At 41.2% G+C, this 20182-nt stretch overlaps 1 protein-coding gene across 3 annotated transcripts; it reads left to right on the forward strand.

Moving 5' to 3' along the window:
* The first annotated feature begins 411 nt into the window (after positions 1 to 411).
* Positions 412 to 14240, forward strand: DCAF4 (DDB1 and CUL4 associated factor 4). Of its 3 annotated transcripts, XM_064424449.1 has the most exons (14): positions 412 to 461; positions 743 to 859; positions 2477 to 2574; positions 4191 to 4348; positions 5659 to 5741; positions 6362 to 6464; positions 7259 to 7402; positions 8040 to 8089; positions 9350 to 9429; positions 10998 to 11093; positions 11205 to 11302; positions 11983 to 12159; positions 12783 to 12897; positions 13834 to 14240. In XM_064424449.1, exons 2-14 carry the CDS (start codon positions 750 to 752, stop codon positions 14025 to 14027), a joined length of 1506 nt encoding a protein of 501 aa, XP_064280519.1. In that variant the 5' UTR covers positions 412 to 461; positions 743 to 749; the 3' UTR covers positions 14028 to 14240. The 3 variants fall into 3 exon arrangements, with proteins under 3 accessions (XP_064280519.1, XP_064280520.1, XP_064280521.1); XM_064424450.1 differs by lacking the exons at positions 412 to 461; positions 743 to 859 and adding an exon at positions 923 to 1260; XM_064424451.1 differs by lacking the exons at positions 412 to 461; positions 743 to 859; positions 2477 to 2574; ... (1 more) ...; positions 5659 to 5741; positions 6362 to 6464 and adding an exon at positions 6912 to 7002.
* The last annotated feature ends 5942 nt before the right edge of the window (positions 14241 to 20182 follow it).

Raw genomic sequence — 20182 nt, forward strand, 5'->3', positions numbered from 1 at the left:
AATTCTTGATCAATTCAGAGCGGTTGTAACACCTTCTAGCTGCCCACAGCCAAATTACGGCTTTGAGGGAGCCAGCGACATAAGGAAGAGGAGATACCTTTTCGGTGTCCCCTCAGAGCACACCACCTCCCAGCAAACCCCAGGCTGCCTCTGCCCTGCGTTCCTTCCCTACCGTGCTAAGCGACCCCATGCGCCCCGCGTTCGTGCCCTGCTGCGCCAAGAGCCCCGCTCCCGCCCACACCCTCCATGCCCTCAGCGCCGCGCCCCGCGCCAGCCGCCCGCCCTCAGCCCGGCCCCGGCCCCGCGCCGCGCACGCGCCGGCCAGGCCTCCTGCGGTTGGACGGGTGAGCTGTCCATCAAGTGTCAGGGGCGGCTGAGCGCCAATGAGGGGCGCGCCTGGGGTCGTGGGCGGGGCGCTGGCGGCGGCGCGGACGCGGCGGGGCCGGCGCGGGCCCGGCGCGGTGAGGGACGGGCCGGCTGGCCCAGGGAGGCGGTGGGGGCCGCTCTGTCATCACTGTCCTTCTGCCTCCGGGATTGCGGCTTCAGCGCCGCGGGGCGAGCCGCGGAGCTGCTCCGGAACTAGTGGGGAAGTCGACAGGCGTAGGGGAGCGGCTGTGCTGCGGTCTGTCGGCCGGCCTGGTCGTTACAGGTTGAAACTGTTTAAAAAGAGGCCGCATTAAGAGACTTGTCTTGAGTGCTGAGCCGTTCCAGGGGTGAGATATGTGTGTCTGTCTGCTTTAAGAGTAGCGATGCGGAGAAACTACCGTGGAGGCGCGGAGAGGCGCGGATGGAGCCGTCACAGGCGCAGCCAGCAGCCGCAGCGGCGCGGAGGAGCCAGCGCCAGCAACCGCGGCCAAAGGCAAGTACGGGCAGCCTGTGCTCAGCGTGCCCCGAGCCGGTGGGGCTTACGCCTGATTAAATGTGCAGAATGGTGACTTTCTAGAACTGAGAGGGGTGCCACCTGAAGATCTAGTAGACAGTACTTCTGGTATATCTGTCAGCCCTGCTGGGAGTGGAATTGTGCTGATTTCTGGAAGTTTATTGTGTGTTCACAAGTGTACGCTGATTTTAAACTGAGATGCAGTCCCATGAGTTAGTCCTTTCAGCTATGTATTATCCATAAACCTTTCATCAATATGCAAAGATAGTTCAGGGAAGAAAAATACAGTTACTTCATTCTATCTGCCTATACATTATAAGCTTGAGTCTACTGGTGTAACATCTGTCATTGAAGGATCTTCCTGAATGTTTGAAAGTATGGTAAGTAATGTGGTAATACCACATCTTACAGATAAGGAAAATGAAAGAAGGATTCAGGAATAATCCCTTACCTTGAAAACTGATCCTTTCAGAAAACATGTTTTATATTTTAGAACTTACACTTGCTTGTATTTGAGCTGGTTTTATGGTTGCTTTTTTATTCCCTTGTTATTTCCTTAGTGCCTCTTGCAGGACTAAAAGAGTCTAATGCTTTGCTTTAATATGCTAAGCTTTTTTTTTTTTTTTTTTGAAAACCTATTTTTAGGAAAAGAGAGACACATATGGGTTACCACGCTGGTTGTACTTGTGTAAGAAAACTTAGAAAATCAAATGGGCACTGCTTCATTGAGCAGAACTAAAAGTTTTCTTACAGAGCTTTAAAGTTAAGTGCTTGGGTTTGATCTGGGGTGTTTTTCCCCATGTATACCTGTTGTGTCCTTTAACTGTTTTCAGAGTTGTATAATCAAACCGCAGTAGTGCTGATATTAGAAACAGAATTTCTTTGTAATTTTCTTTTCAATAAATTATGGCTCTTGCAAAACAGCTTCACATACTGCTTTAAAGATGACATGTAATAAGAGACCTGTCTTAAAAACTTGAGAATTGTACAGATGATTCAGAAAACTTCCTAGGGGAAATTTGCTCATCAGTACTGAATGTGCTCATGTATATTCGTTCAAAAGGAGGAAGGCTGCAGTTTCCCCTGTAATGTTCATTAGAAAAGCAGAGGCTTTTCTTGGAATTTTCACTAAACTTGTTTATTTTGCGTGTTTCTAAACCTTATCAGTGAAATTCTTGTTATGAAGAGAATGGCAAAATATTTTTGACCTGACATCAGTGTTTTACCTACACTATCTCTTGTTTTGTGCTGTGAAGACTTGCATGCTTTCAGGAGTGGGCTGTTTGTTCAGTGTACAATTGCCCAGTTAATATTTTGCTAAAAAAAAAAAAATTAGAGGCACTTGCAGAATCAACAGCAACCTCTAATGTATTAGCAAGTAATTTAAGGCTGGTGTCACTAATGCTCTTGAGAAATTTTTAAGCTGAATATTTTTCACTGTTTTATTTTCATAGCTTAATGTATGGTAATGTGCAGAATATACTATCAATCAGAGCACTGCAGAATGATGTCAGTAACAATCTGCTTTCTAGTCTCTGTGGGAATGATGTGTGGGGCAATTGTGAGCCTATCTTGAAGGCAATGCTACTTTTTTAGTCTGGAACAAGAAGAGCCACAGACCCCAGTGAATGCAGGTCCCAGCAGCAATGAAGAGCCTTCTTCATCCAGTTCAACGCAGAACTCTGCAGCACCAGGTAAGAGATGGTGTTCATAGGTCCAAAGTCAGTTCCTATGTGTTGATTGTATGACAAAAGTAGTAGTAGCTGCATTAATAATCTGGTGTGGCAGGAACCATACAAACAGTATGTGGAGAAAAGTAACATCAGGTGATACAAAAAGATGTAGCAAGCAAGGATTTAGAGAACAGAGCCAAATCACTTTCAGGCCCACAAGTGCTTCTCATTTTTGAAAACTTGTGTTTAGCCAAGCTGATAGAAACTGGAAAAATGCAATTCTGTTCTTCCCTCCAGAAAGGCTGCTTTAGGAAGAAAATTAACTACTAAGGAAGCAAATAAAATAAGAGAGCATATAAAAAATTACAGCTTGTGTTCACTTACTCAGTCTTTTGAAAGCTGCAACAATCCACCATTTTGTGTTGTGTCTCTTGTGTGATGTGTCTGTTTATGACTTCAGTGTACTTTGTAACCTGTAATAAATAGACTCTGGCTAAATACTTGTTCATTTACAACAAATGATGAAGTAGCAGTGCTGTTGAGAAAGATGTCCTGTTTACATTCTGGTTTCCTAACTCATTAAACAACACTAGCAAAAACTAAGCCAGTGGGAACTTACATTTCTGTACAGCAGGAGAGTCCTGGAACAACACTGAGTTTAAAGAGATGGTTTTTGTATATCACTGTCTTGTGTTGTGAGCATGCTAGGACATGTACCTGCAAGGCATTTATTCCTGTGTAGTTACTGTGTAGTGTGCTAAATAGTTACATAGTTAGTAGTTATTAAATGTAGTGTGCTTTTTAAGCTGTACTGATTCATTGACTAACTTTTATTTTCACTGACCTGAAAAAGTCTTGGTCACTTGTGGCTAAGCTCAAACCTAAAAGATGCAGACAGGGAGCTGAATGATAAGCAGCTGCAAAAAAAAGATACTTAAAATGAAATTTCTGGTAGTAAATAAAGTTTTAAATAAAAACTCTTGAAATGAAACGTTAACAATTGCCTCTGAATAAATTTCTTTGTCTTGACAGAATCTGTCAAAGTATTTTAAATCTGTCATAGTATATTACTTGTCTGTCTCTGCATTCACTAAAATTGAGTGTTTCACATCCCAATTTATCTTTGGAAGGAGCCAAATATACTCTTGATTTTATGTAAATCTCTCCACTGTGCTGGAGAAAAAGTCTTGTTCTGGGAAGTGAATCACTTTATTTGAGTTTATTTGATAAATCATTGTCTTTTTTTTTTTTTGCTGTCCTACCAAGTCTTTTAACTAAGAATGTCTCCTCCTGATTTATTTATGAAGAAAGGTTTTGTTGCAGAACAAAAATAGTCTTTCTTTTGTGCTTTTCTCATTGGTCTGAATTTCCTCTTGGTCAGTGGTGACGTCCCTTCTGTGTCTGTGTAAGAGCAGTGCATTTGAACACTACAAATAACCTCAAATTTTTTCCTGTAAGTTGCTCATCTGTTCCCACTCTGAGTATCATGCCTGGGATGTGTTGGGAGCTATAGCTTTGGGTCTTGCAACTCTGACATTCACGTGAAGACATGGAATATCAAAGAGCAATAAACAAACTTAGTTATCATCTGATTTTGCCACTTTTTCTTCCGTGTCTGCCCCCACGCCCCCCCAAAGAGCTGCCAGGATTTTATTATGACCCAGAAAAGAACCGCTATTTTCGCCTACTGCCTGGACATAATAACCACAACCCACTCACCAAGGACAGCATTCAGCACAAGGCAATGGAGTGCAAAAGACTGAGACTCCTAGAAGAGGAAGAAAAACAGAATCAGGTATGTTTTGGAAAAGATTGCAATTAAGCTTTATTGTACTCTGGCCCAGGACAGATTATAAACTAAAGTCTTGAAGTTTGGACAATTCCATTTCTTCTGCTAAGAAAAAAGTCCTTGAAGCCTTTTGTTTGGCTCTTCCACACAGGAATGAAGTGAAGTCATTACAAACAAAAAAATCTATAAAGACACACGCACTGTGCTCAGAATTGCAGTTGTTCAACCATTACACTTGAGTCAGGATATTGGATGCCAGGTTTCAAGTTCCTGTCTTGAATTGGCAAAGTGAGGTGTTGATTTAAAGTTTTTCACATTTTTAATAAATTTATTTATCATATTCCTGGACCTTGAAGAAACAATACTAATCATAGTTGGTAGAAAGCTTTTTCTTGAAGAACTTTTTTGGACAGCTAAAATCAAGGCAGGTCTTATGTTTACGTCTGGAAAGCCTGTGTGCTTTTCTTCAGAAAGTGTTACAGTGAAATTAATGCTGATGCTGCATATTTGTAATGTGGGTAAAATATCTAACAAGGATGCTTTTTCATTACCTGAAAAAACATGTCTTAGAACTTTACAAATAACAGCTCAGCTTATATGCTATCATTTGGAAAAATGAACAGTGTTCTTTTTCTTAAGCAATGGAGTTCTCCAACCATCTCTTCAGTCTTCAGTGTAAAAGAACATTTTGACTCTCAAACACTTGCTTTGTCTGAGCATTATCAAAAAGATTTCTTACTCCATAATTCTGCTAAATACTCTATCACTTGGTTTCCTCAGAAGGTGTTTGCATTAAATTCTAAAAGGTTTGTGAATTATGGAATGGAATCATAGAATGACTTGGGTTGGAAAGGACCTTAAAGATCATCTAGTTCCAACCCCAGTGCTGTGGGGGGAATGGAAAAGCAGTTTAGTACAGAAAGACTGCATATTTAATATCAGTCTCATTGTGATAGAAGATTTTGCTATATAAGAAGAATTTGAGGTGTTGTAATGAAACCAGAAGGTGACTTTACACCTCCAGGTGGTACTGCTGATTATTTAGAGTGAAGACTATGCCTGTTGGGGTTTCATATTTTTTCTTCAGCTTCTGTATTTACCAAAGCACTCCATATTTCACAGGAGTATATTCTTGTCTACTTACTGTAGTAGATCAGGGAGATGGTGCTGGAATGTGTTTTATATGTTCTGAAAATTTTCATGTGTGTAGGCTAGAGAAAAAAGTTACCTAAACATCCCAAACATCAGACCCACAGCCGTGTTTGAATGTCAAACAAGTAAATAGCTGAGTACAGTTCCATGTTACTCTCTTCCAGAAAACAACAAGGGCTGGACTGAACTCATCTGTGCTGTTACAGAAAAGGCAGCTGGGTTCCCTCAGCTCCACAAGTTATTGCAGGTACAATGATTTGATTTGTCTTCTGTTAGCAATGCCAAGTTCTGCTGTTAGTGCAACTGTTTCTGTCAGGTTTTCTTGCATTTCTTACTGTTCCATTGGGAGGAGGAGGAACATATTACTTCAAGTCAGGAAAAAGGTTATATTCTGTAATAATCAGATTACTAAAATTATGAGAATTCAAATGAGGAAATTGTTTCCCAATTTTACTTCAAAAGTTTATTTTATGTATATATATGGATATGCTGTTTTGTCACATTGTATTTTATGAGTGTAGCACAGGTTTTTTAGGATAAGTGCTTTTCAGTGGACATGACCGTTTCCTTGCCCCCATCAGAACAGCAGAAAGCAAGTTAAGTTAGTGACTAGCTGTGTTGCTGTTCTGGCTACTAAAGATGAGCTGGGGTTCAAAATAGTGGGATGAAATTCCATGCATGTGGAAGATGTACATGTTCATGGGTTATGCAAGTTAAATTTCAGCATGCTAGTTATTCAGGCATTTCCTCTTCAGTGATTGAGAAGCATTCTATATCCTGGCCAGAATTCTTTTCATATGCATTAAATTTAAGCTTACCTGAATTCTCCTTTCTTCAACCCCCTCACCCTCCTACCTGCTTTTGCAGGCTAGTCCATGAACTAAAAGTGAACTGCATGCAGAGGAGGAAGATAGAAATTCACAGTCCGGATTCCTCAGTTGCTGGAACCAACAATTTTAAAATCATTGTGGTATGTTATGAGAAATGATAAGTCTTTAAGATAAAGAGAGCCTGTTTTCAGTGAAAATTTAGGCTCTTGTAATCAAATCACACAGGTCAAATGTAGCTTTTAAAGATGTGTTATTCCTTCTCTGTCAGTTCTTAAAATCTGTGCTCAGTAACTTTAAACAGGTAGGGAGAAGCTGTTCCTTTCCTACAAAGGAAAATTATAAAAAAGGTTGGATATGAAAGCAGTTTTTGTTGTTTTGTTTTGTTTTTTTTTACTCTGATCAACTTGTTCTTTTGGAAGTAAGTAGGAGTCGAGTGGATCATTATTGTGGGGCTGGGAGGAGGAGTGGAGACGATCAAGAGAAAGAAGAGGAAAATGAAAGAGAAGAATTTTGGGAGTGGCAAAGCCTGTGGTTCAGAGAATCTAAGAAAACATCAGTAATCACTTTACATTTCATGATCTTTCATAGACTATATAGGAAGCTCTCCAGGACCAGCTCCTGGCCTTGTAAACAGAGCACTGCATAGATAGCTGAAGCCAGAAGGGACTCAGAAACAGTGTAAGTGTATAGAATTGTTAACATTGGAAAGATCACTTATTGTTAGTCAAGGACTGAATCCTTTTCTTATCCCTGTTTTTTTCTCTGCATGCATTTAAAATGAGTTGGCCACTGATTTTAGAGGTGAATGGAAAGCAGGTGGTGTTAAAGGGATCAGAATTAATGTGTTGTTTCATTTTAGACTTAATGCAACTCCCTCAAGCTGTTTTTCCTGTAAGTTTCCAGTGAGTGTGACCGGTAAGCTTTTATTTTACAGGCAGATGTTGCTTGTGAACGAATATTCACTGTGAACGATGTAGAGCATGGAGGATGTAAATATGGTATCATCAATCTCAGCGGTTTGGGGAAGGAGTCTCTCACTGTGGAGATGTATGACAACCTCTACTTCACAAACCGCAAAGTACTGCTTTCTGTTCCTCCTTCCTTTGGTGGTTGCGTTCTCAGAACACTGTTCTTGGGAGGCTCAGGTGGAAGTGCCATGAGGGTTGGGGAAAGGGCTAGGAGAAGAGAATGGAAGAATCTAGAAATGTGAAACTTGGGTAAACACAGAACCACAATAAACCTGTCCTGAAAGTGCTCAGTACCAGTGATAGTTGTCAGGATTGTTATACTACAATTAGAATTAAGGACTACATAGAAGTACCAGCTTCCAAGGATAGTGATTACTTTAGACTTCGACTGGCAAAACTGAAGTTTGGCTATCAAAACTACCATGCTTCTTTCTTAAAAATAATTTTGGGAAAGTGTGTTTATCCTCCTTTAAATATGAGGCATATTTAAAACAGGTTATCATGATCTCTTCATGAGGTTCTGTCAGGGATGGTCTCTTGGTGCCTTAGTCTGTGTTTGGCCAGACTTCAAAATGCTGTTCTGTTGTTACGAGTATGAAGTTGAACTGCTTGTGCCCCATTACTGAGTAATTTAGTGGGCTGAGGAGTTGTGCCCAGTGCCTAATTTCATGTCATTTCTGCATGGAAATAATATTTCCTTACTTGAATAACAGATCACAAAAATAGTATGTTTTCTTCTCTCTGAAGGTGAACTCCGTGTGCTGGGCATCACTGACTCATCCAGATTCTCATGTTTTATATCCTTTTAAAAAAAACAGAATTGTCATTCAGGTTTCACAAGTCTGCATCATGCTTCACAAAAAAACTAACTTCAAGGAATACCTCTCCTATAGCTCCCCCAGAAGATAAGTTTTCTGGAAAACAGCAGAAGTAAAGAAAATTGAAATATGTTGGAATTACTGAGGCAGATGTATGGTTCTGTTACAGGTATATGTAAAATTGTTCCCATGTTAATGGTAAATGAAAGACCATGTTTTGTGCAATGGAGAATTCCCACTTCATTAATAATGTATATAAATGCCATATCCAGAATGATCTGATGTTTGGAAATTGGCTGAGGCAAAAGAACAGGAGCAGAGGGTTAAGGCAACAACCTTTTTCTGAAGTGAACCTCTTTGAAAGTGGGATGGTTCATTTGTGTTTAAAACCATCCCTGTGTTGGTGGGGGTGAGAGGAGAATGGGAGCAATTCTGTAGCATCACCTGCAACTTTCAAAGCATGTTCTGCAGGTCTGACTCGAAGAGGAAAGTTGATGATACAGTAGAGGCAGCAGGAAAGAACAGTGCAGAGCCCAGAAGAGGTGGGGGAAAAAATTGAATTTTGGCATAGGAGATGGCAGACAACAGGTGTGTTACAAAGTGCCGAAAGAAATTACATAGAAAAGTATGGAACGGCCTGTGTGAAAAGCCATGCAATTCCAGACCAGCCCATCAGGGGCAGGAGCTCACCAGGCATGCACACAGCTGGGGATGTGTTCAGGATCACTTGGTTTTCTGGGTTCCTGCTTTCACCTAGCTGAGTTACAGATTTACCCCACTGAACTTGAAATGCAGCTTTCAAATTCTATTTGTACCTGGTACAGTCTTCATAAAATATTTAAATGTTATCTAAAGTGAGTTTTCCTTGCTTCCCATTTTTCCATTTTATCTTCATGAAAAACAGATCTATATTAATGCAGTGTCATCGACATGAAAAAGTAAGAATTGTCTATATAGGCCATGCTTATTTTTTATTTTTCCTATCACTAGTAAGATTATTGTCTTATCTTTCTGGTAATGAAAATACAAAAGCAAGAATATGAGTTCTTTCTAGCTCACTCCTATGAAAGAAATGAAGTGTCACAGCTTAGTTGTAAACTGTAAGGCACATCAGAGGTCTTGAGGAAAAGTGTTGTGAGCTGTAACTGTGTCAGGGCATCTTGCTTTTCCCATTTATAAATATTAGGTAGCCTGTTCTATTCTAGGGAGAAGTCAGTTTTCCTTAACTCACTTCAGCAAGCTGTGTCTCATGGGAATTGCAGAAACACCAGGCTGTGCCAGTCTGCTTCCAGCATCGTTGTTCAGCAGCACTAACCCAGGTAGGGTGTTTCTGTTGGTTGTCTCCAAGTTTTGGTAGCAATTATAGTAAAAAAAGAGCACAAATGAAAGGTTATTTTAGCATTCTTTTTCTGTAGTTGGTGAGACTGTTGTATTCCTGAAATGATGATGAAAAAATTTGAGACTTAATTAACAAGCATATTCAGAGCCCTAGTTTATTTTTAGCTGCTGCAGTACTTGACTTTGGCAGGAGAACACCTCACTTGTAAGGTAAACACTTGAGATTTTTCATGAGTAGCTTGGCCTATAATTAATATGCAGAAGCTGCCCACAGCAAGTACTCACATTTCCTTGTAGAATGTCCAGAGTCACTGCAGAATCTGTTCTCATAGCAGCTGCTCAGGTATGCTCAGTGCATAAATCAGAGGTGGAAAGCTGGTAAGTATCTCGGCCCATAGCTCCTTGTACAAACTCCAGCTCTCCAGTTGTATGGAAACTTGACTGACTGGGAGAGTACTACGTCCTAAGTATGGCTATAGCTGATCTTTTTTGTTGAATGTTCTTAGGGGCAGGACTTAATTAATTGGACCTTCTTGATAGATATTAGAACCATGCTTCTTCCAGTCACAGAGTGCAGTGCTCTAATCTGGCTTCCATTGAGACATGATCAGTTAAATTTATACAGAGGAAATCTGTGATAGATAAGAGTAATGGACTAATTTTAAAATTTTAATGTCTTACTATAAATGTAGCCATTAAAAAAGTTTGCATAGAATCAGCATGAACTTGAATGAAGAGTCACTGTGGGTGGATGGCTACTAGGCCAGCATACCCAGTTGCTCTGGGAAAGATTTTAAGCCCTTCACCATAATTAGTTGCTGTGGCTTCTACCAAAGTCCTCTTGTTCAGTATATCCTATTGACTGTTCAGGTATTTCCAGATTTGATTTCCTTCACTCTGAAAGAGGAGGTTTGTGGGAGCCTTGCTGAATAGATGCCAGGAGAAAAGTAGAACTTAGCCTGTCTAAAACTATGTTATCCATCCATTCTTGTCCATGTGACCTCTGCTACCTGACAGATGTATGTATGATGCACCATGAAGGAAGTGAAAACTGAGGATGTAGTCTGCTAATTGGCATAAATTCTGTGCAGGGGCTACATGAGTAAGGGTCAAATCTAGGGGTTTATTACTTAATTTTTTTTTTTTTAATAAGCAGGCATAGAACTTACAGGTTAGGCTTTGGCTAATCTATAGTTTATAAAGTAAATGTTTTTTATTTCTAGTCCACTCATCTTTAAAAAATGGCTTACTTAGTGCTATAAGGTGAGTGTTACTTTTCTCTTTCCTGCCATGGTGAGCCCTCTGACTACTGAATAAATTTCAGTCTCTCATATCATCTATTTACATAGACTGTAGGTGTCCCATTTACATTCATGAACTTCCATTTCTGTTTCCTGTTCCTTGAGTAGCAAAAGGACACTAATTGGGTAGCACTTTCTCTGCTTTAGATTAAAATGTTAAAAGAAATGTGGCAATCTAAGAACCTTTCTGAGTTACCATCATGTCCTAACATTTTATGAACATTTCATGGGTTGCTCCTGTCTTCTAGGAGATCGACCTGGAATGCTGTGCAGTTTCAAGATCTCCACTGCCTGGTCCTGCGCTTGGTGCCTGAATCCCCAAGCAGACAACTGCTTTAGCACAGGTGACCCATCTGCAAGGCTAGCAATGCCCTCTGTCTCAGTGGGGAAGGCTTCTTCCATTATCTCCCATCTGCTACACAAATTACAGCTAAACTATCATCTGTCTTCCTTAGGCCTGACACGACGAGTTCTTGTGACCAATGTAGTGACAGGGCATCGTCAGACATTTGGAACCAGCAGTGATGTGCTGGCACAGCAGTTTGCCACTCAGGTAGGGAGAACCAGACACCATTTTTTCAGAGCACTTCCTCATTGGTGGGCTCTTTGGGGCAGGATTCCTCATGCTGCACAAAAGGTTGTGATGACAGCTGCTGTTGGGTGGCTGTTCCACAGCAGAACTGATGGGGTCTGATGCTTGCACACAATTGAATAGCAACAAAAATATTACCTGATTTCAAATTGTGGCAACGGGCAATTTTTGTTAAGATTACAGAGGTTAAAAGACAAGGAAGTACAAAGAGCACAGTAATAACATGTAAAATTGTCTTGGTTTTGGCAAATAAACTCATTCTAGTAACACTGAGTGTATTGCCTCCACCAAAAAGGAGAAAGTCCCTATAAAATATTATTGAACTTGTTCAAAAGAATTAGGATAGTAAAATAGGAATATAAGAATTCCAGTTTCTGTTTTGCTGTTATGTTAGACTGAGTTCCTGCTTACCTAGGCAAACTTTTACAGCTAAAGTAAATAGCTGAGGTTTGAATGGAACTAATGAATTTGTTGAAAAATGCTGCAGTGTGTAATTAAAATTCTATTTCTTAATGCATCTGTTAAAATAATTTGACAACTACACTGTAGAGCTCAAAAGCATGACACAGGCTGTGTCTGTGTACCTGGTAAGAGCCTTGCAGATGTTACACAGTATGCTCCTTTCTCTGGGATTCTCCCAGACCCCAGTGCTGTACAACGGCTGCCGTTCAGGTGAGATTTTCAGCATTGATGTGCGCCAACGTAACCGCAAGGGGCAGAGCTGGAAAGCAATTCGTCTCTTCCATGGCTCAGCAGTTACATCTATTCACCTTATGGAGGCTGAACATTATCTGATGGCAGCAGATATGGCTGGAAAGGTATGGTTTTGTTGTGTTTAGGATATTCTGTTCCTTTTAGTATCTGGGAATTTACACGTACTTATCCCACTCCCAATGGCAGATGTCTGCTCTTAGTATGTAGTATGGAATGGGCTGGTAGTTCCATTTATGGGTCTTCTTCCAGAGACCATTATTTATCACAGAATGGTTTGGGTTGGATGGAAACTTAAAGGTCATCTGGTTCCAGCCCCCTGTCATAGGTAGGGACACCTTCCACTAGACCTTCATCCAACCTGGCCTTGAACACTTCCAGGGATAGGGCATCCACAACTTCTCTGGGCCACTTGTTTTAGTCACTCACTACCTTCACATTAAAGAGCTTCCTAATATTGAATCTGAACTTACCCTTTTCAGTTTAAAGCCATTCCCCTTGTCCTGTCACTACATACCCTTATAAATTGACCCTCTCTGCCTCTCTTGTAGACTCCTTTAGGAGGAGGCTGCTTTTGCAGGCTGAATTCTCTGTCTGTCTCCACAGGAGAGGTCCTCTAGCCCTCCCAGTCATCTTCAGAGCCCTCTTCTGGACGTGCTCCAGCACATCCAACCTTTGGGTGCTCTCTGCTTTAATATATCCTCTCTCAAACAATTTCTTCAACTTGCAGATAAAACTGTGGGACCTGAGAACAGCAAAGTGTGTGAAACAGTACAAAGGTCATCACAATGAATATGCTCTTCTCCCTTTGCATGTAAATGAGGAGGAAGGACTTCTTATAGCAGGTAGGTTGACTTTTCCCCTCTTCTATTTAGTATTGTGTATGGTAGTGACTGACTTTTTTATGCCTGAGGGGTGTTTCTTAGGTACAGCTGTTAGAAACTGTAAAGCTGTTAATTCTTTAAAATTCAGAAAAAATTTAGCCTTAAACATACTGTAATATACTATGAAAATTACATTATGGATTCATTCCTACTGTAATCAATCCTGTAAGGTGCTCAACAGCTTAATCTGCTGTATCCTGCAGAAGTTCTATTATCCTTTCCACAATATGTCTCAAGAGTAGAGCAGAAAACATTTGATTTTAAAATTCAGGGAAACAACATGTAAACAGGAGACTTTATCTAGAGACTCCATATCTTTAGTTTGTGCTTAAGGGGAGAATGTGGTGATGGACTGAAGCATTGGCATGTGGGCTTGACTCCTTGTAAACTGTTTATACCACTCAGATGCATTTTGAGTACTCCCAGTTACACTCAGATTTTTGTATTATTATTATATTTTAGGTGGGGTCAGGAAAAGTAGCAATAGATGAAACAAAACCCTTATAGTGTAGCCAAGCTTCATAAAGTCACTGTAAAGACAGTGACCTCCTTGACATATCCTTGGATATATCAGTAAGTGGTGGAATAATAAGAATTTTTATTGTGACTGAATTTTTCTCCCTTTTTTGACTTAGGAGCTTGATAAAGGGAAAAGCACTCTAAATACTGATTTACTGTACCTTTAATTACCTAATAGAAAATGCATATTTTTCCCAGTCTTGTAGTATTCAGTGTAAAATTTTTGTTTTGTAAAGTATATGGATAAAGACTTTGCCTTTTGTGGGTGTAAAAATATTCAGGGTGTTTTCTCCATAGACCTTCTGCTTCTGTGGTGATAATCTTGCAGAACTGTGTCAAGTCTCTTTTGTGTAATGTTGAATTTTGCTTTCCTCCCAGTTGGTCAGGATTGCTACACCCGAATCTGGAGTCTCCAAGATACTCATCTGCTTAGAACCATCCCTTCTCCCCACCCATCATCCAAAGATGCCATTCCCAGTGTGGTGTTTTCTTCAAGACTTGGGGGTAGCCGAGGAGTTCCTGGCTTACTCATGGCTGTCAAACAAGATCTCTACCACTTCTCCTATAACTGACGTCTTCTCCTTAGACCTGGCCTACAAAGCTGCCAATATATATGTGACTTTAGAGTCTTTACACCAGTCACCAAGCTGTTGAGTCATTATGTGCTGCTGTTGCATCTGCTTTGCTCATCTAATTGTGAGCCTCCTTCAGGAGTTCAGCAAATCTTGCTGTATACATACATCTCAGACCTCTTGTAAATAAAAGCTGAACACTGATTAACTGTAGGCAAAAGTCAGTCTGTCTGAAATCTAGCTGTAAGCCTGCCAAACAGGTAACTTTAAGAGCCTCTGTTGTGCTAGCTGAATGTGCTGTCAAAAGGCTGCTCTAACTTGATTCTAGTTTGGTCACCTAACCCTTAGCTGTGGGCAGATCTGCCCCAAGAAGCAGGCTGGCCCAGCACAGTGAAGCAGCTGATGTTGAGAAGCTAAACACTAAGTGTTCTGAGTCTTTGTTTGGGGTAGCTTTGGTTGGTGTTCCTGCAACTGCCACTGCTATATCTTGGAAGAAGCTGATTGGAAACAACCATGTTCCATGGTTGGAAGCAGCTCAGGGAGGAGCTGTTTTCCTCACCCCTGCTGTCAGTCCTTTTTGCTGGGTCACACTACACTTTGAGCCTTTCAGATGATGGTAGCGTGTGACTGCCCTGCCACAATCCCTGTAGAAGGCAGCAGGCATGAAGTAAAGCCCCTCTTCTGGTCCACTAGCAAAGCTGAATGTCCTTGTTAATTTATCAGGGTTTCCTAACCAAGTCCACACCCCTGACATGCAGTTTGGTCAGCAGTCTGGAAGGGCAGGCTTGCTCAGGCTGCTGTAGCAGGACACAAGCCCGGCTGTATAGAGCATGTCTTTGTGCAAAGTCAATATACAGAGGTACAGCTGGGCCCTCAGCTGCCAAGTTGTAGTACCAGCTCACAGGAACTGGATGATACCATATCTGTATTTGAGAACAACTACCATCCAATGGAGCCTCTTCACTTCCTGCCTGGTAACCAGTCTGGGCTGGACAACACCATCCTGCTCTCAGCATCTGTAGGAAGCACTGACCAGATGTGGAACCTATGCAAGGGTAAAGGCCCATGAACTAGGATGGGCTTTACAGGAAAGACACACTGCACTCAAGTTTTCCAAAATTTTTACTAAAGGAGTGCCAGAACCATCTTTTCATCCTGGGATCTGCTTGGAGCATTCAGGTGTACAGTTCTGTCATCAGAGATGCTACTTCCCCTGGAAAGCTCAGCAGATGAGAGTACAAATGGGTTCTGATGACAGCCATGCTGCACAGCAAGTGAAGAGGGCGCAGTGAGATGGCCTTGGCAGAGAGCAAGGCTGGGACTCGGCAGTCCAAGTGCCTTCTACCAGCAGACATGGGCTGCACAAGCAAATGCCAGTCTTTGTAAGGCTTTTCTAAGTCGCAAGAATTGATTTCCCTTCCCGAAAGGAAATTTCATTTCCTTTCGGGAAGGGAAATGAAATCTTGCAATTTCAACGGGGATCAATTGGGCACGCTTTGGTCCATGTCCCTGCACTTGATGGCATCCCAAGCCTTTCGATGAATTTCACTTTAGCGAAGATTTTTTTTTTTTCCCAGTATCCATACCATGTCTACCATATCTTCCCCTCAAAGTTCTGCCTGCCTCCTTGATTTTTTTCCCTGCTTTTGCCACACGGAGATGAGTGGTGCTGCTCTCTACAGGTGTGGCCTCTCAGGCAGTTCCCAGTGCAGCACTCTAACCTTCATCTCTGTCCTCTGTGGAAAGGAGTGCAGCAGTGCTGAGCATCCTAGGCCGGAAGAGTCCTCTTTCTGCCTTCAAAATAAGCTCCCACCAGCACCCTCTTCAGCATATTACAACGTTTTCCAGGTATCTCATTTCTTAACAGATATTATTACTGTTAAGCACCTAAAGCTTTTGGCCAAAGCAGCCTATTTACAGAGGGATTTTACCCTGCCACCTTGATCCTTATGGGCGATCAGCTCAGTGTGTTTAACCTCACACTGGTGCATGTGCAAGAAAGCTCTTGCTTTTTACTCCTCTTGAAGAGGAGTATTTGTAGTTTAAAAGTGGGTTAGTAAAACTGTTCAACCAGTCACAAAATGTTTTTCCCAGAAGTGAGAGTCAGCCGCACTATAAGCACAGTGCTGTTAACAGGCATAAGGCACTTGGGGTTGTGGTGTGTTCTCAGGAGCTCCTCTGGCTCTCCAACACATCAGTGTTGTGTGGTGACCTCCTAACCTTTCTTTGTATTTCATTTACCCATAAATCTATACAGAAGTCAATAGAGCAGGAAATCTCTTCTCTTGGGAGCAGTGTCAAAACTTTATAGCGTGAATATATTCTGTCAGAAAGCTGCTGCAAGGGTAATCAAGATGAATCCCAGCAAATACTCAAAATAGTGCCTTCCCTCTTTGAGTATACATTCAAACCCCCCAAATCTTTCTTCTATCCCATTATCAGCCAACTTGTATTTTCCCATGGGCAGATTGAACTGTTAATTCCTTACAACCATGGTTCCCCTCATACCTCTGGCTTTAGTGTTCCTCTGCAGAGCCTTCTTTCTCACACAAAACAGAGCTGCTCACAGCATAAGTTCTGTGCTGCCCCTTCTTTCCACAGACACTGTTTATGAGACATGGGGGTGTCCTGCTCTCCTAAATGGTAAGCCTTGCAGGCTGTTCCCATTCCCTCTACTACCCTTTGAAAACCAAGGGCCCTAGTCCCCAGTTGCTTGGCTTTTCAATTTGAGAAAATATTCCACAATTTGTCCTGGTTGGTTAATTTTTGACATGTAGGTAGTAACCTACAAAGATAATGAAATCCCTTAAAGCAAAATTAATTCCAAAATTTAAACATTTAAAAATTTAGACTCTTTCAGTGCTCTTAACGCCAGTAATTCCTGTTCTGTAAGAACAGGACCATGCAACAATTATGTTCAGTTACCGTGGGAAACACCAACTAAGAATTGTGGTTGAAAGGCATCTTACATAACTGAAGATAGTTTCATCTCTATATTCCTTTGAGGGAAAACTCATACAAAGGAAAAAAAAAATTCATACAAAATAATTTCCTTTCTTTTGTTTCCAGGAACCAAGTGCACACATGTCCCTTGCAAACTCATTCACCCAACTAGTGCTTTTGCAGCCAACACTTCTAATTAAGCCTGCAAAAGGACTAAAAAAGGAGAGGGCAAGCACGGCAAGAAGAGAGGCAATTTGGCTCCAGTAATAAACAGCAAGCAGTTTACAGGCAGCAGCTGAAGTATATTAAATCATCTCTTTCATCACACAGCAACAGTGGGGGCCTAAGGCAGTTAAAAAGGAACCACAACACTATTCCTGTCTGCTACAGTATCAAAACATTGTATTTCTTTGTCTCTGCTTCTCAGCAAGGACTGACCTAGTGGGAAACTTCAGAAAGGCCAGCCAGCTCCAAGGCAGGTTGCAGCATCCCTCGTCCAGCAGACACCATTTCCTTGGTCCCACTGGTTCCCTGAAGCATGGCACAGCCTACCCAGCTCTCCTCACTGGCCAAACTGCCAGTGCCTCCCATCAACACCAGTCTCTCAGAAGCCACAGTCTCACCCTTGCTCTGTTCTGTGTCCCCTGCTGCTATCAGTCATCTCTCAACCCTGATAAAGCTCTTTACACATAAACTCCTTTAGGTCACATAAGAGCTAAAGACATAACAGGTAGAAAAACTTCAATTTTAACTTGAAATTTCTAAAGCAGGGAGGAGATTTGCTTTTGGGTCTTCTGTGGTGGTGTTGGTCACATCTTTCTGTTGGTCCCAATTTACTGCAGTACATGCATGCATGGTCATTTCTCCTCAATTATCCTGATGAATACTGAAACTAAGAGGTTAAAAAATTCAATTTACTAGTCACCAATTCACACTGTCATTTTTGCATTTTTAAGTTTAAGAGGGACCTATTCTAACAGGATTGGAAAAGAATTCATTTTTTTATGAGAAAGAGAGCATTCAAACCCAGCTATGTGCATAGTCTCAGGTTATCCCCTTACAGAAGCTGCTTTCAGAAAAGTTACAATCTAGCAGTGGAGAACTCAGCTTTAGTCCCCAAACCTTCAGTCACTAGTGGCTGCTGGCACACCCTATATGTACTACATGTACTGTGAGCTGAATCCAGCAGCCAACATCAACCCAATGTACTTTCTACACAGGGGTTTTGGGGTGAGGGCCTGGGAGCTGAGAGATGTTTAACCCAACTGTTTAAAGCACTTTACAAATCAGTGTAATACTTCAAAAATGGAAGGCAAGGCACAAAATTGATAAACCTTTTCAGGTAATGTCTGAAAATATAATCAAGATCACCTGCTTTTTCTTGTTGAAACAACTTCTTTCCTATCTGTTGGTATCATGGTATCTGTGAAGAACTTTGATGCCTTCCTGACAAGTCATCATCTGCACATCACCATCAGACATATGCACCTGCTTCTCTCCAGTGCTGCTTGCCTTTTAAGCAAAAACAGAAATATTTAACAAGCTTTTCAGAACATTAGAAATCAGTATGTTTCAAAATCTCTGGCATTCTTGAAATTAGAACTATTATAATTTCTGTAATGCCACAATTAAAACACCTCCTACATAAGGATTTACATATATATATATATATATCTCACTGGTATTTTTTTTTTTTTGCTTGAGTTATATCCAACAGAAAGAAAGTTAAAAACCTGCATGCAATTTAATTTTGGCTTGAGATAACTAACTAGCTGCTATTTTACTTTAGCTTTGTCTTTGTCATATAATACTGTTGATTTTGAAAGCCCTCATAGCAAGTTTTTATTTATTTTGGCATTGACATGATTTCATTTTTGATGTACCTGCACTACAAACAAATGCATTTTATGACATATATTCTGTCAGTAAGAGTACATATATTATATGTCAGCATGGCTTTGCCATGAAAGAGTGCCCAGCTAAAGTAGGGGATGGGGATGAAACCTGGATGACAAAAAGCAGGCAGTTCTATCACTTGTCCAAATCACTCTCTGTTCTCAAATTACTGCCAGGCAGACATATTTGTTGATGCCAAATTATATTACAGCCATCAGTGATAATTAAATGCAAGGACAATGCCACAATACATGGCATTACAGTAACTGACAATGGCAGTTGACAAATGAAACATGAAAATGATGAGAGGCTGCCAAAATTGAATTACATTAGTATTTAAACCTAACTGGGCTGGTTATGCTGAAAGCAAAAATAAGGACAACAAAGTCTGTAGAACCAGGTGGGGAAGCCAGAGTCCTGCAATGTTAAAGCCCAGGCTCCCAAAGCAACAGGGCATTTGTGAATGTCTCAGCACAGTCATAGCAGACACCTGGCATAAAGGCAAGGCAGATCTAACTTAAGGATGGTGTTTATTTCCACAAACTCTCGTTGATATCAAAAGCTAGCAAGGGTTGTCTTGTCTTCCAGAACACAACCAAAGGTCCAATTCCCAAGGGACACAGACAGGAATGTACAGGATACCTTGGCCAACTTGAGCCTGTGCAACTTCACCTGCAAGGCACTGGGCAGAACAAATGAACAGGAAAACCAGTGCAGGGGTTGGAAGTGGGGGAGGGCAGTGAATGAAGGACAAAGCAGTTTTTCTTGTGCAGGTAACTCCAGCTTAGAGCCTTTCCTGCCCTGACAACAGCTACATGTTGCAGCCATGCTGCTCCACCATCCGTCCCCTGGCTGCAAGTCTCAGGTGCACATTTAAGCCAAGAATGGCCTACAGGGTTTGGATAGGAGTCTAAGTCAAAGTGTTGACATCTATATGAAGCTTACATCTATTTGCTTCACAAGATGACAGGGAAACCCACATCATCTGTTTGAAGATGAATCTTCATGCTGAATTGCCATATATACCCATAATGGAAATAAATCCATCAGAATACAGCAATCAACAAGTCTAGACTTGTTTTGTGATGCTTTGGATAAGGAATTCAGTTTTTCACTGCCACATATCTCTGCACATTGGCTAGTTCATGTGATTGTTATTTTACTCAATGTTTTCCATAGCATTTCCTAATTGTAAGAGGTGCAGATGGTGCTTGATCTGTCAATAATCAATCTGGCATAATTTTTCTAACAAGAGATTTACATCAGTCAGCTTCAGTCTAACTCAGAACAGGCTTTTATCGTGTCACATCTCAGAC

This window comes from Passer domesticus, chromosome 6 (genome assembly GCF_036417665.1).
Source record: "Passer domesticus isolate bPasDom1 chromosome 6, bPasDom1.hap1, whole genome shotgun sequence".
Lineage (NCBI taxonomy): Eukaryota > Metazoa > Chordata > Aves > Passeriformes > Passeridae > Passer > Passer domesticus.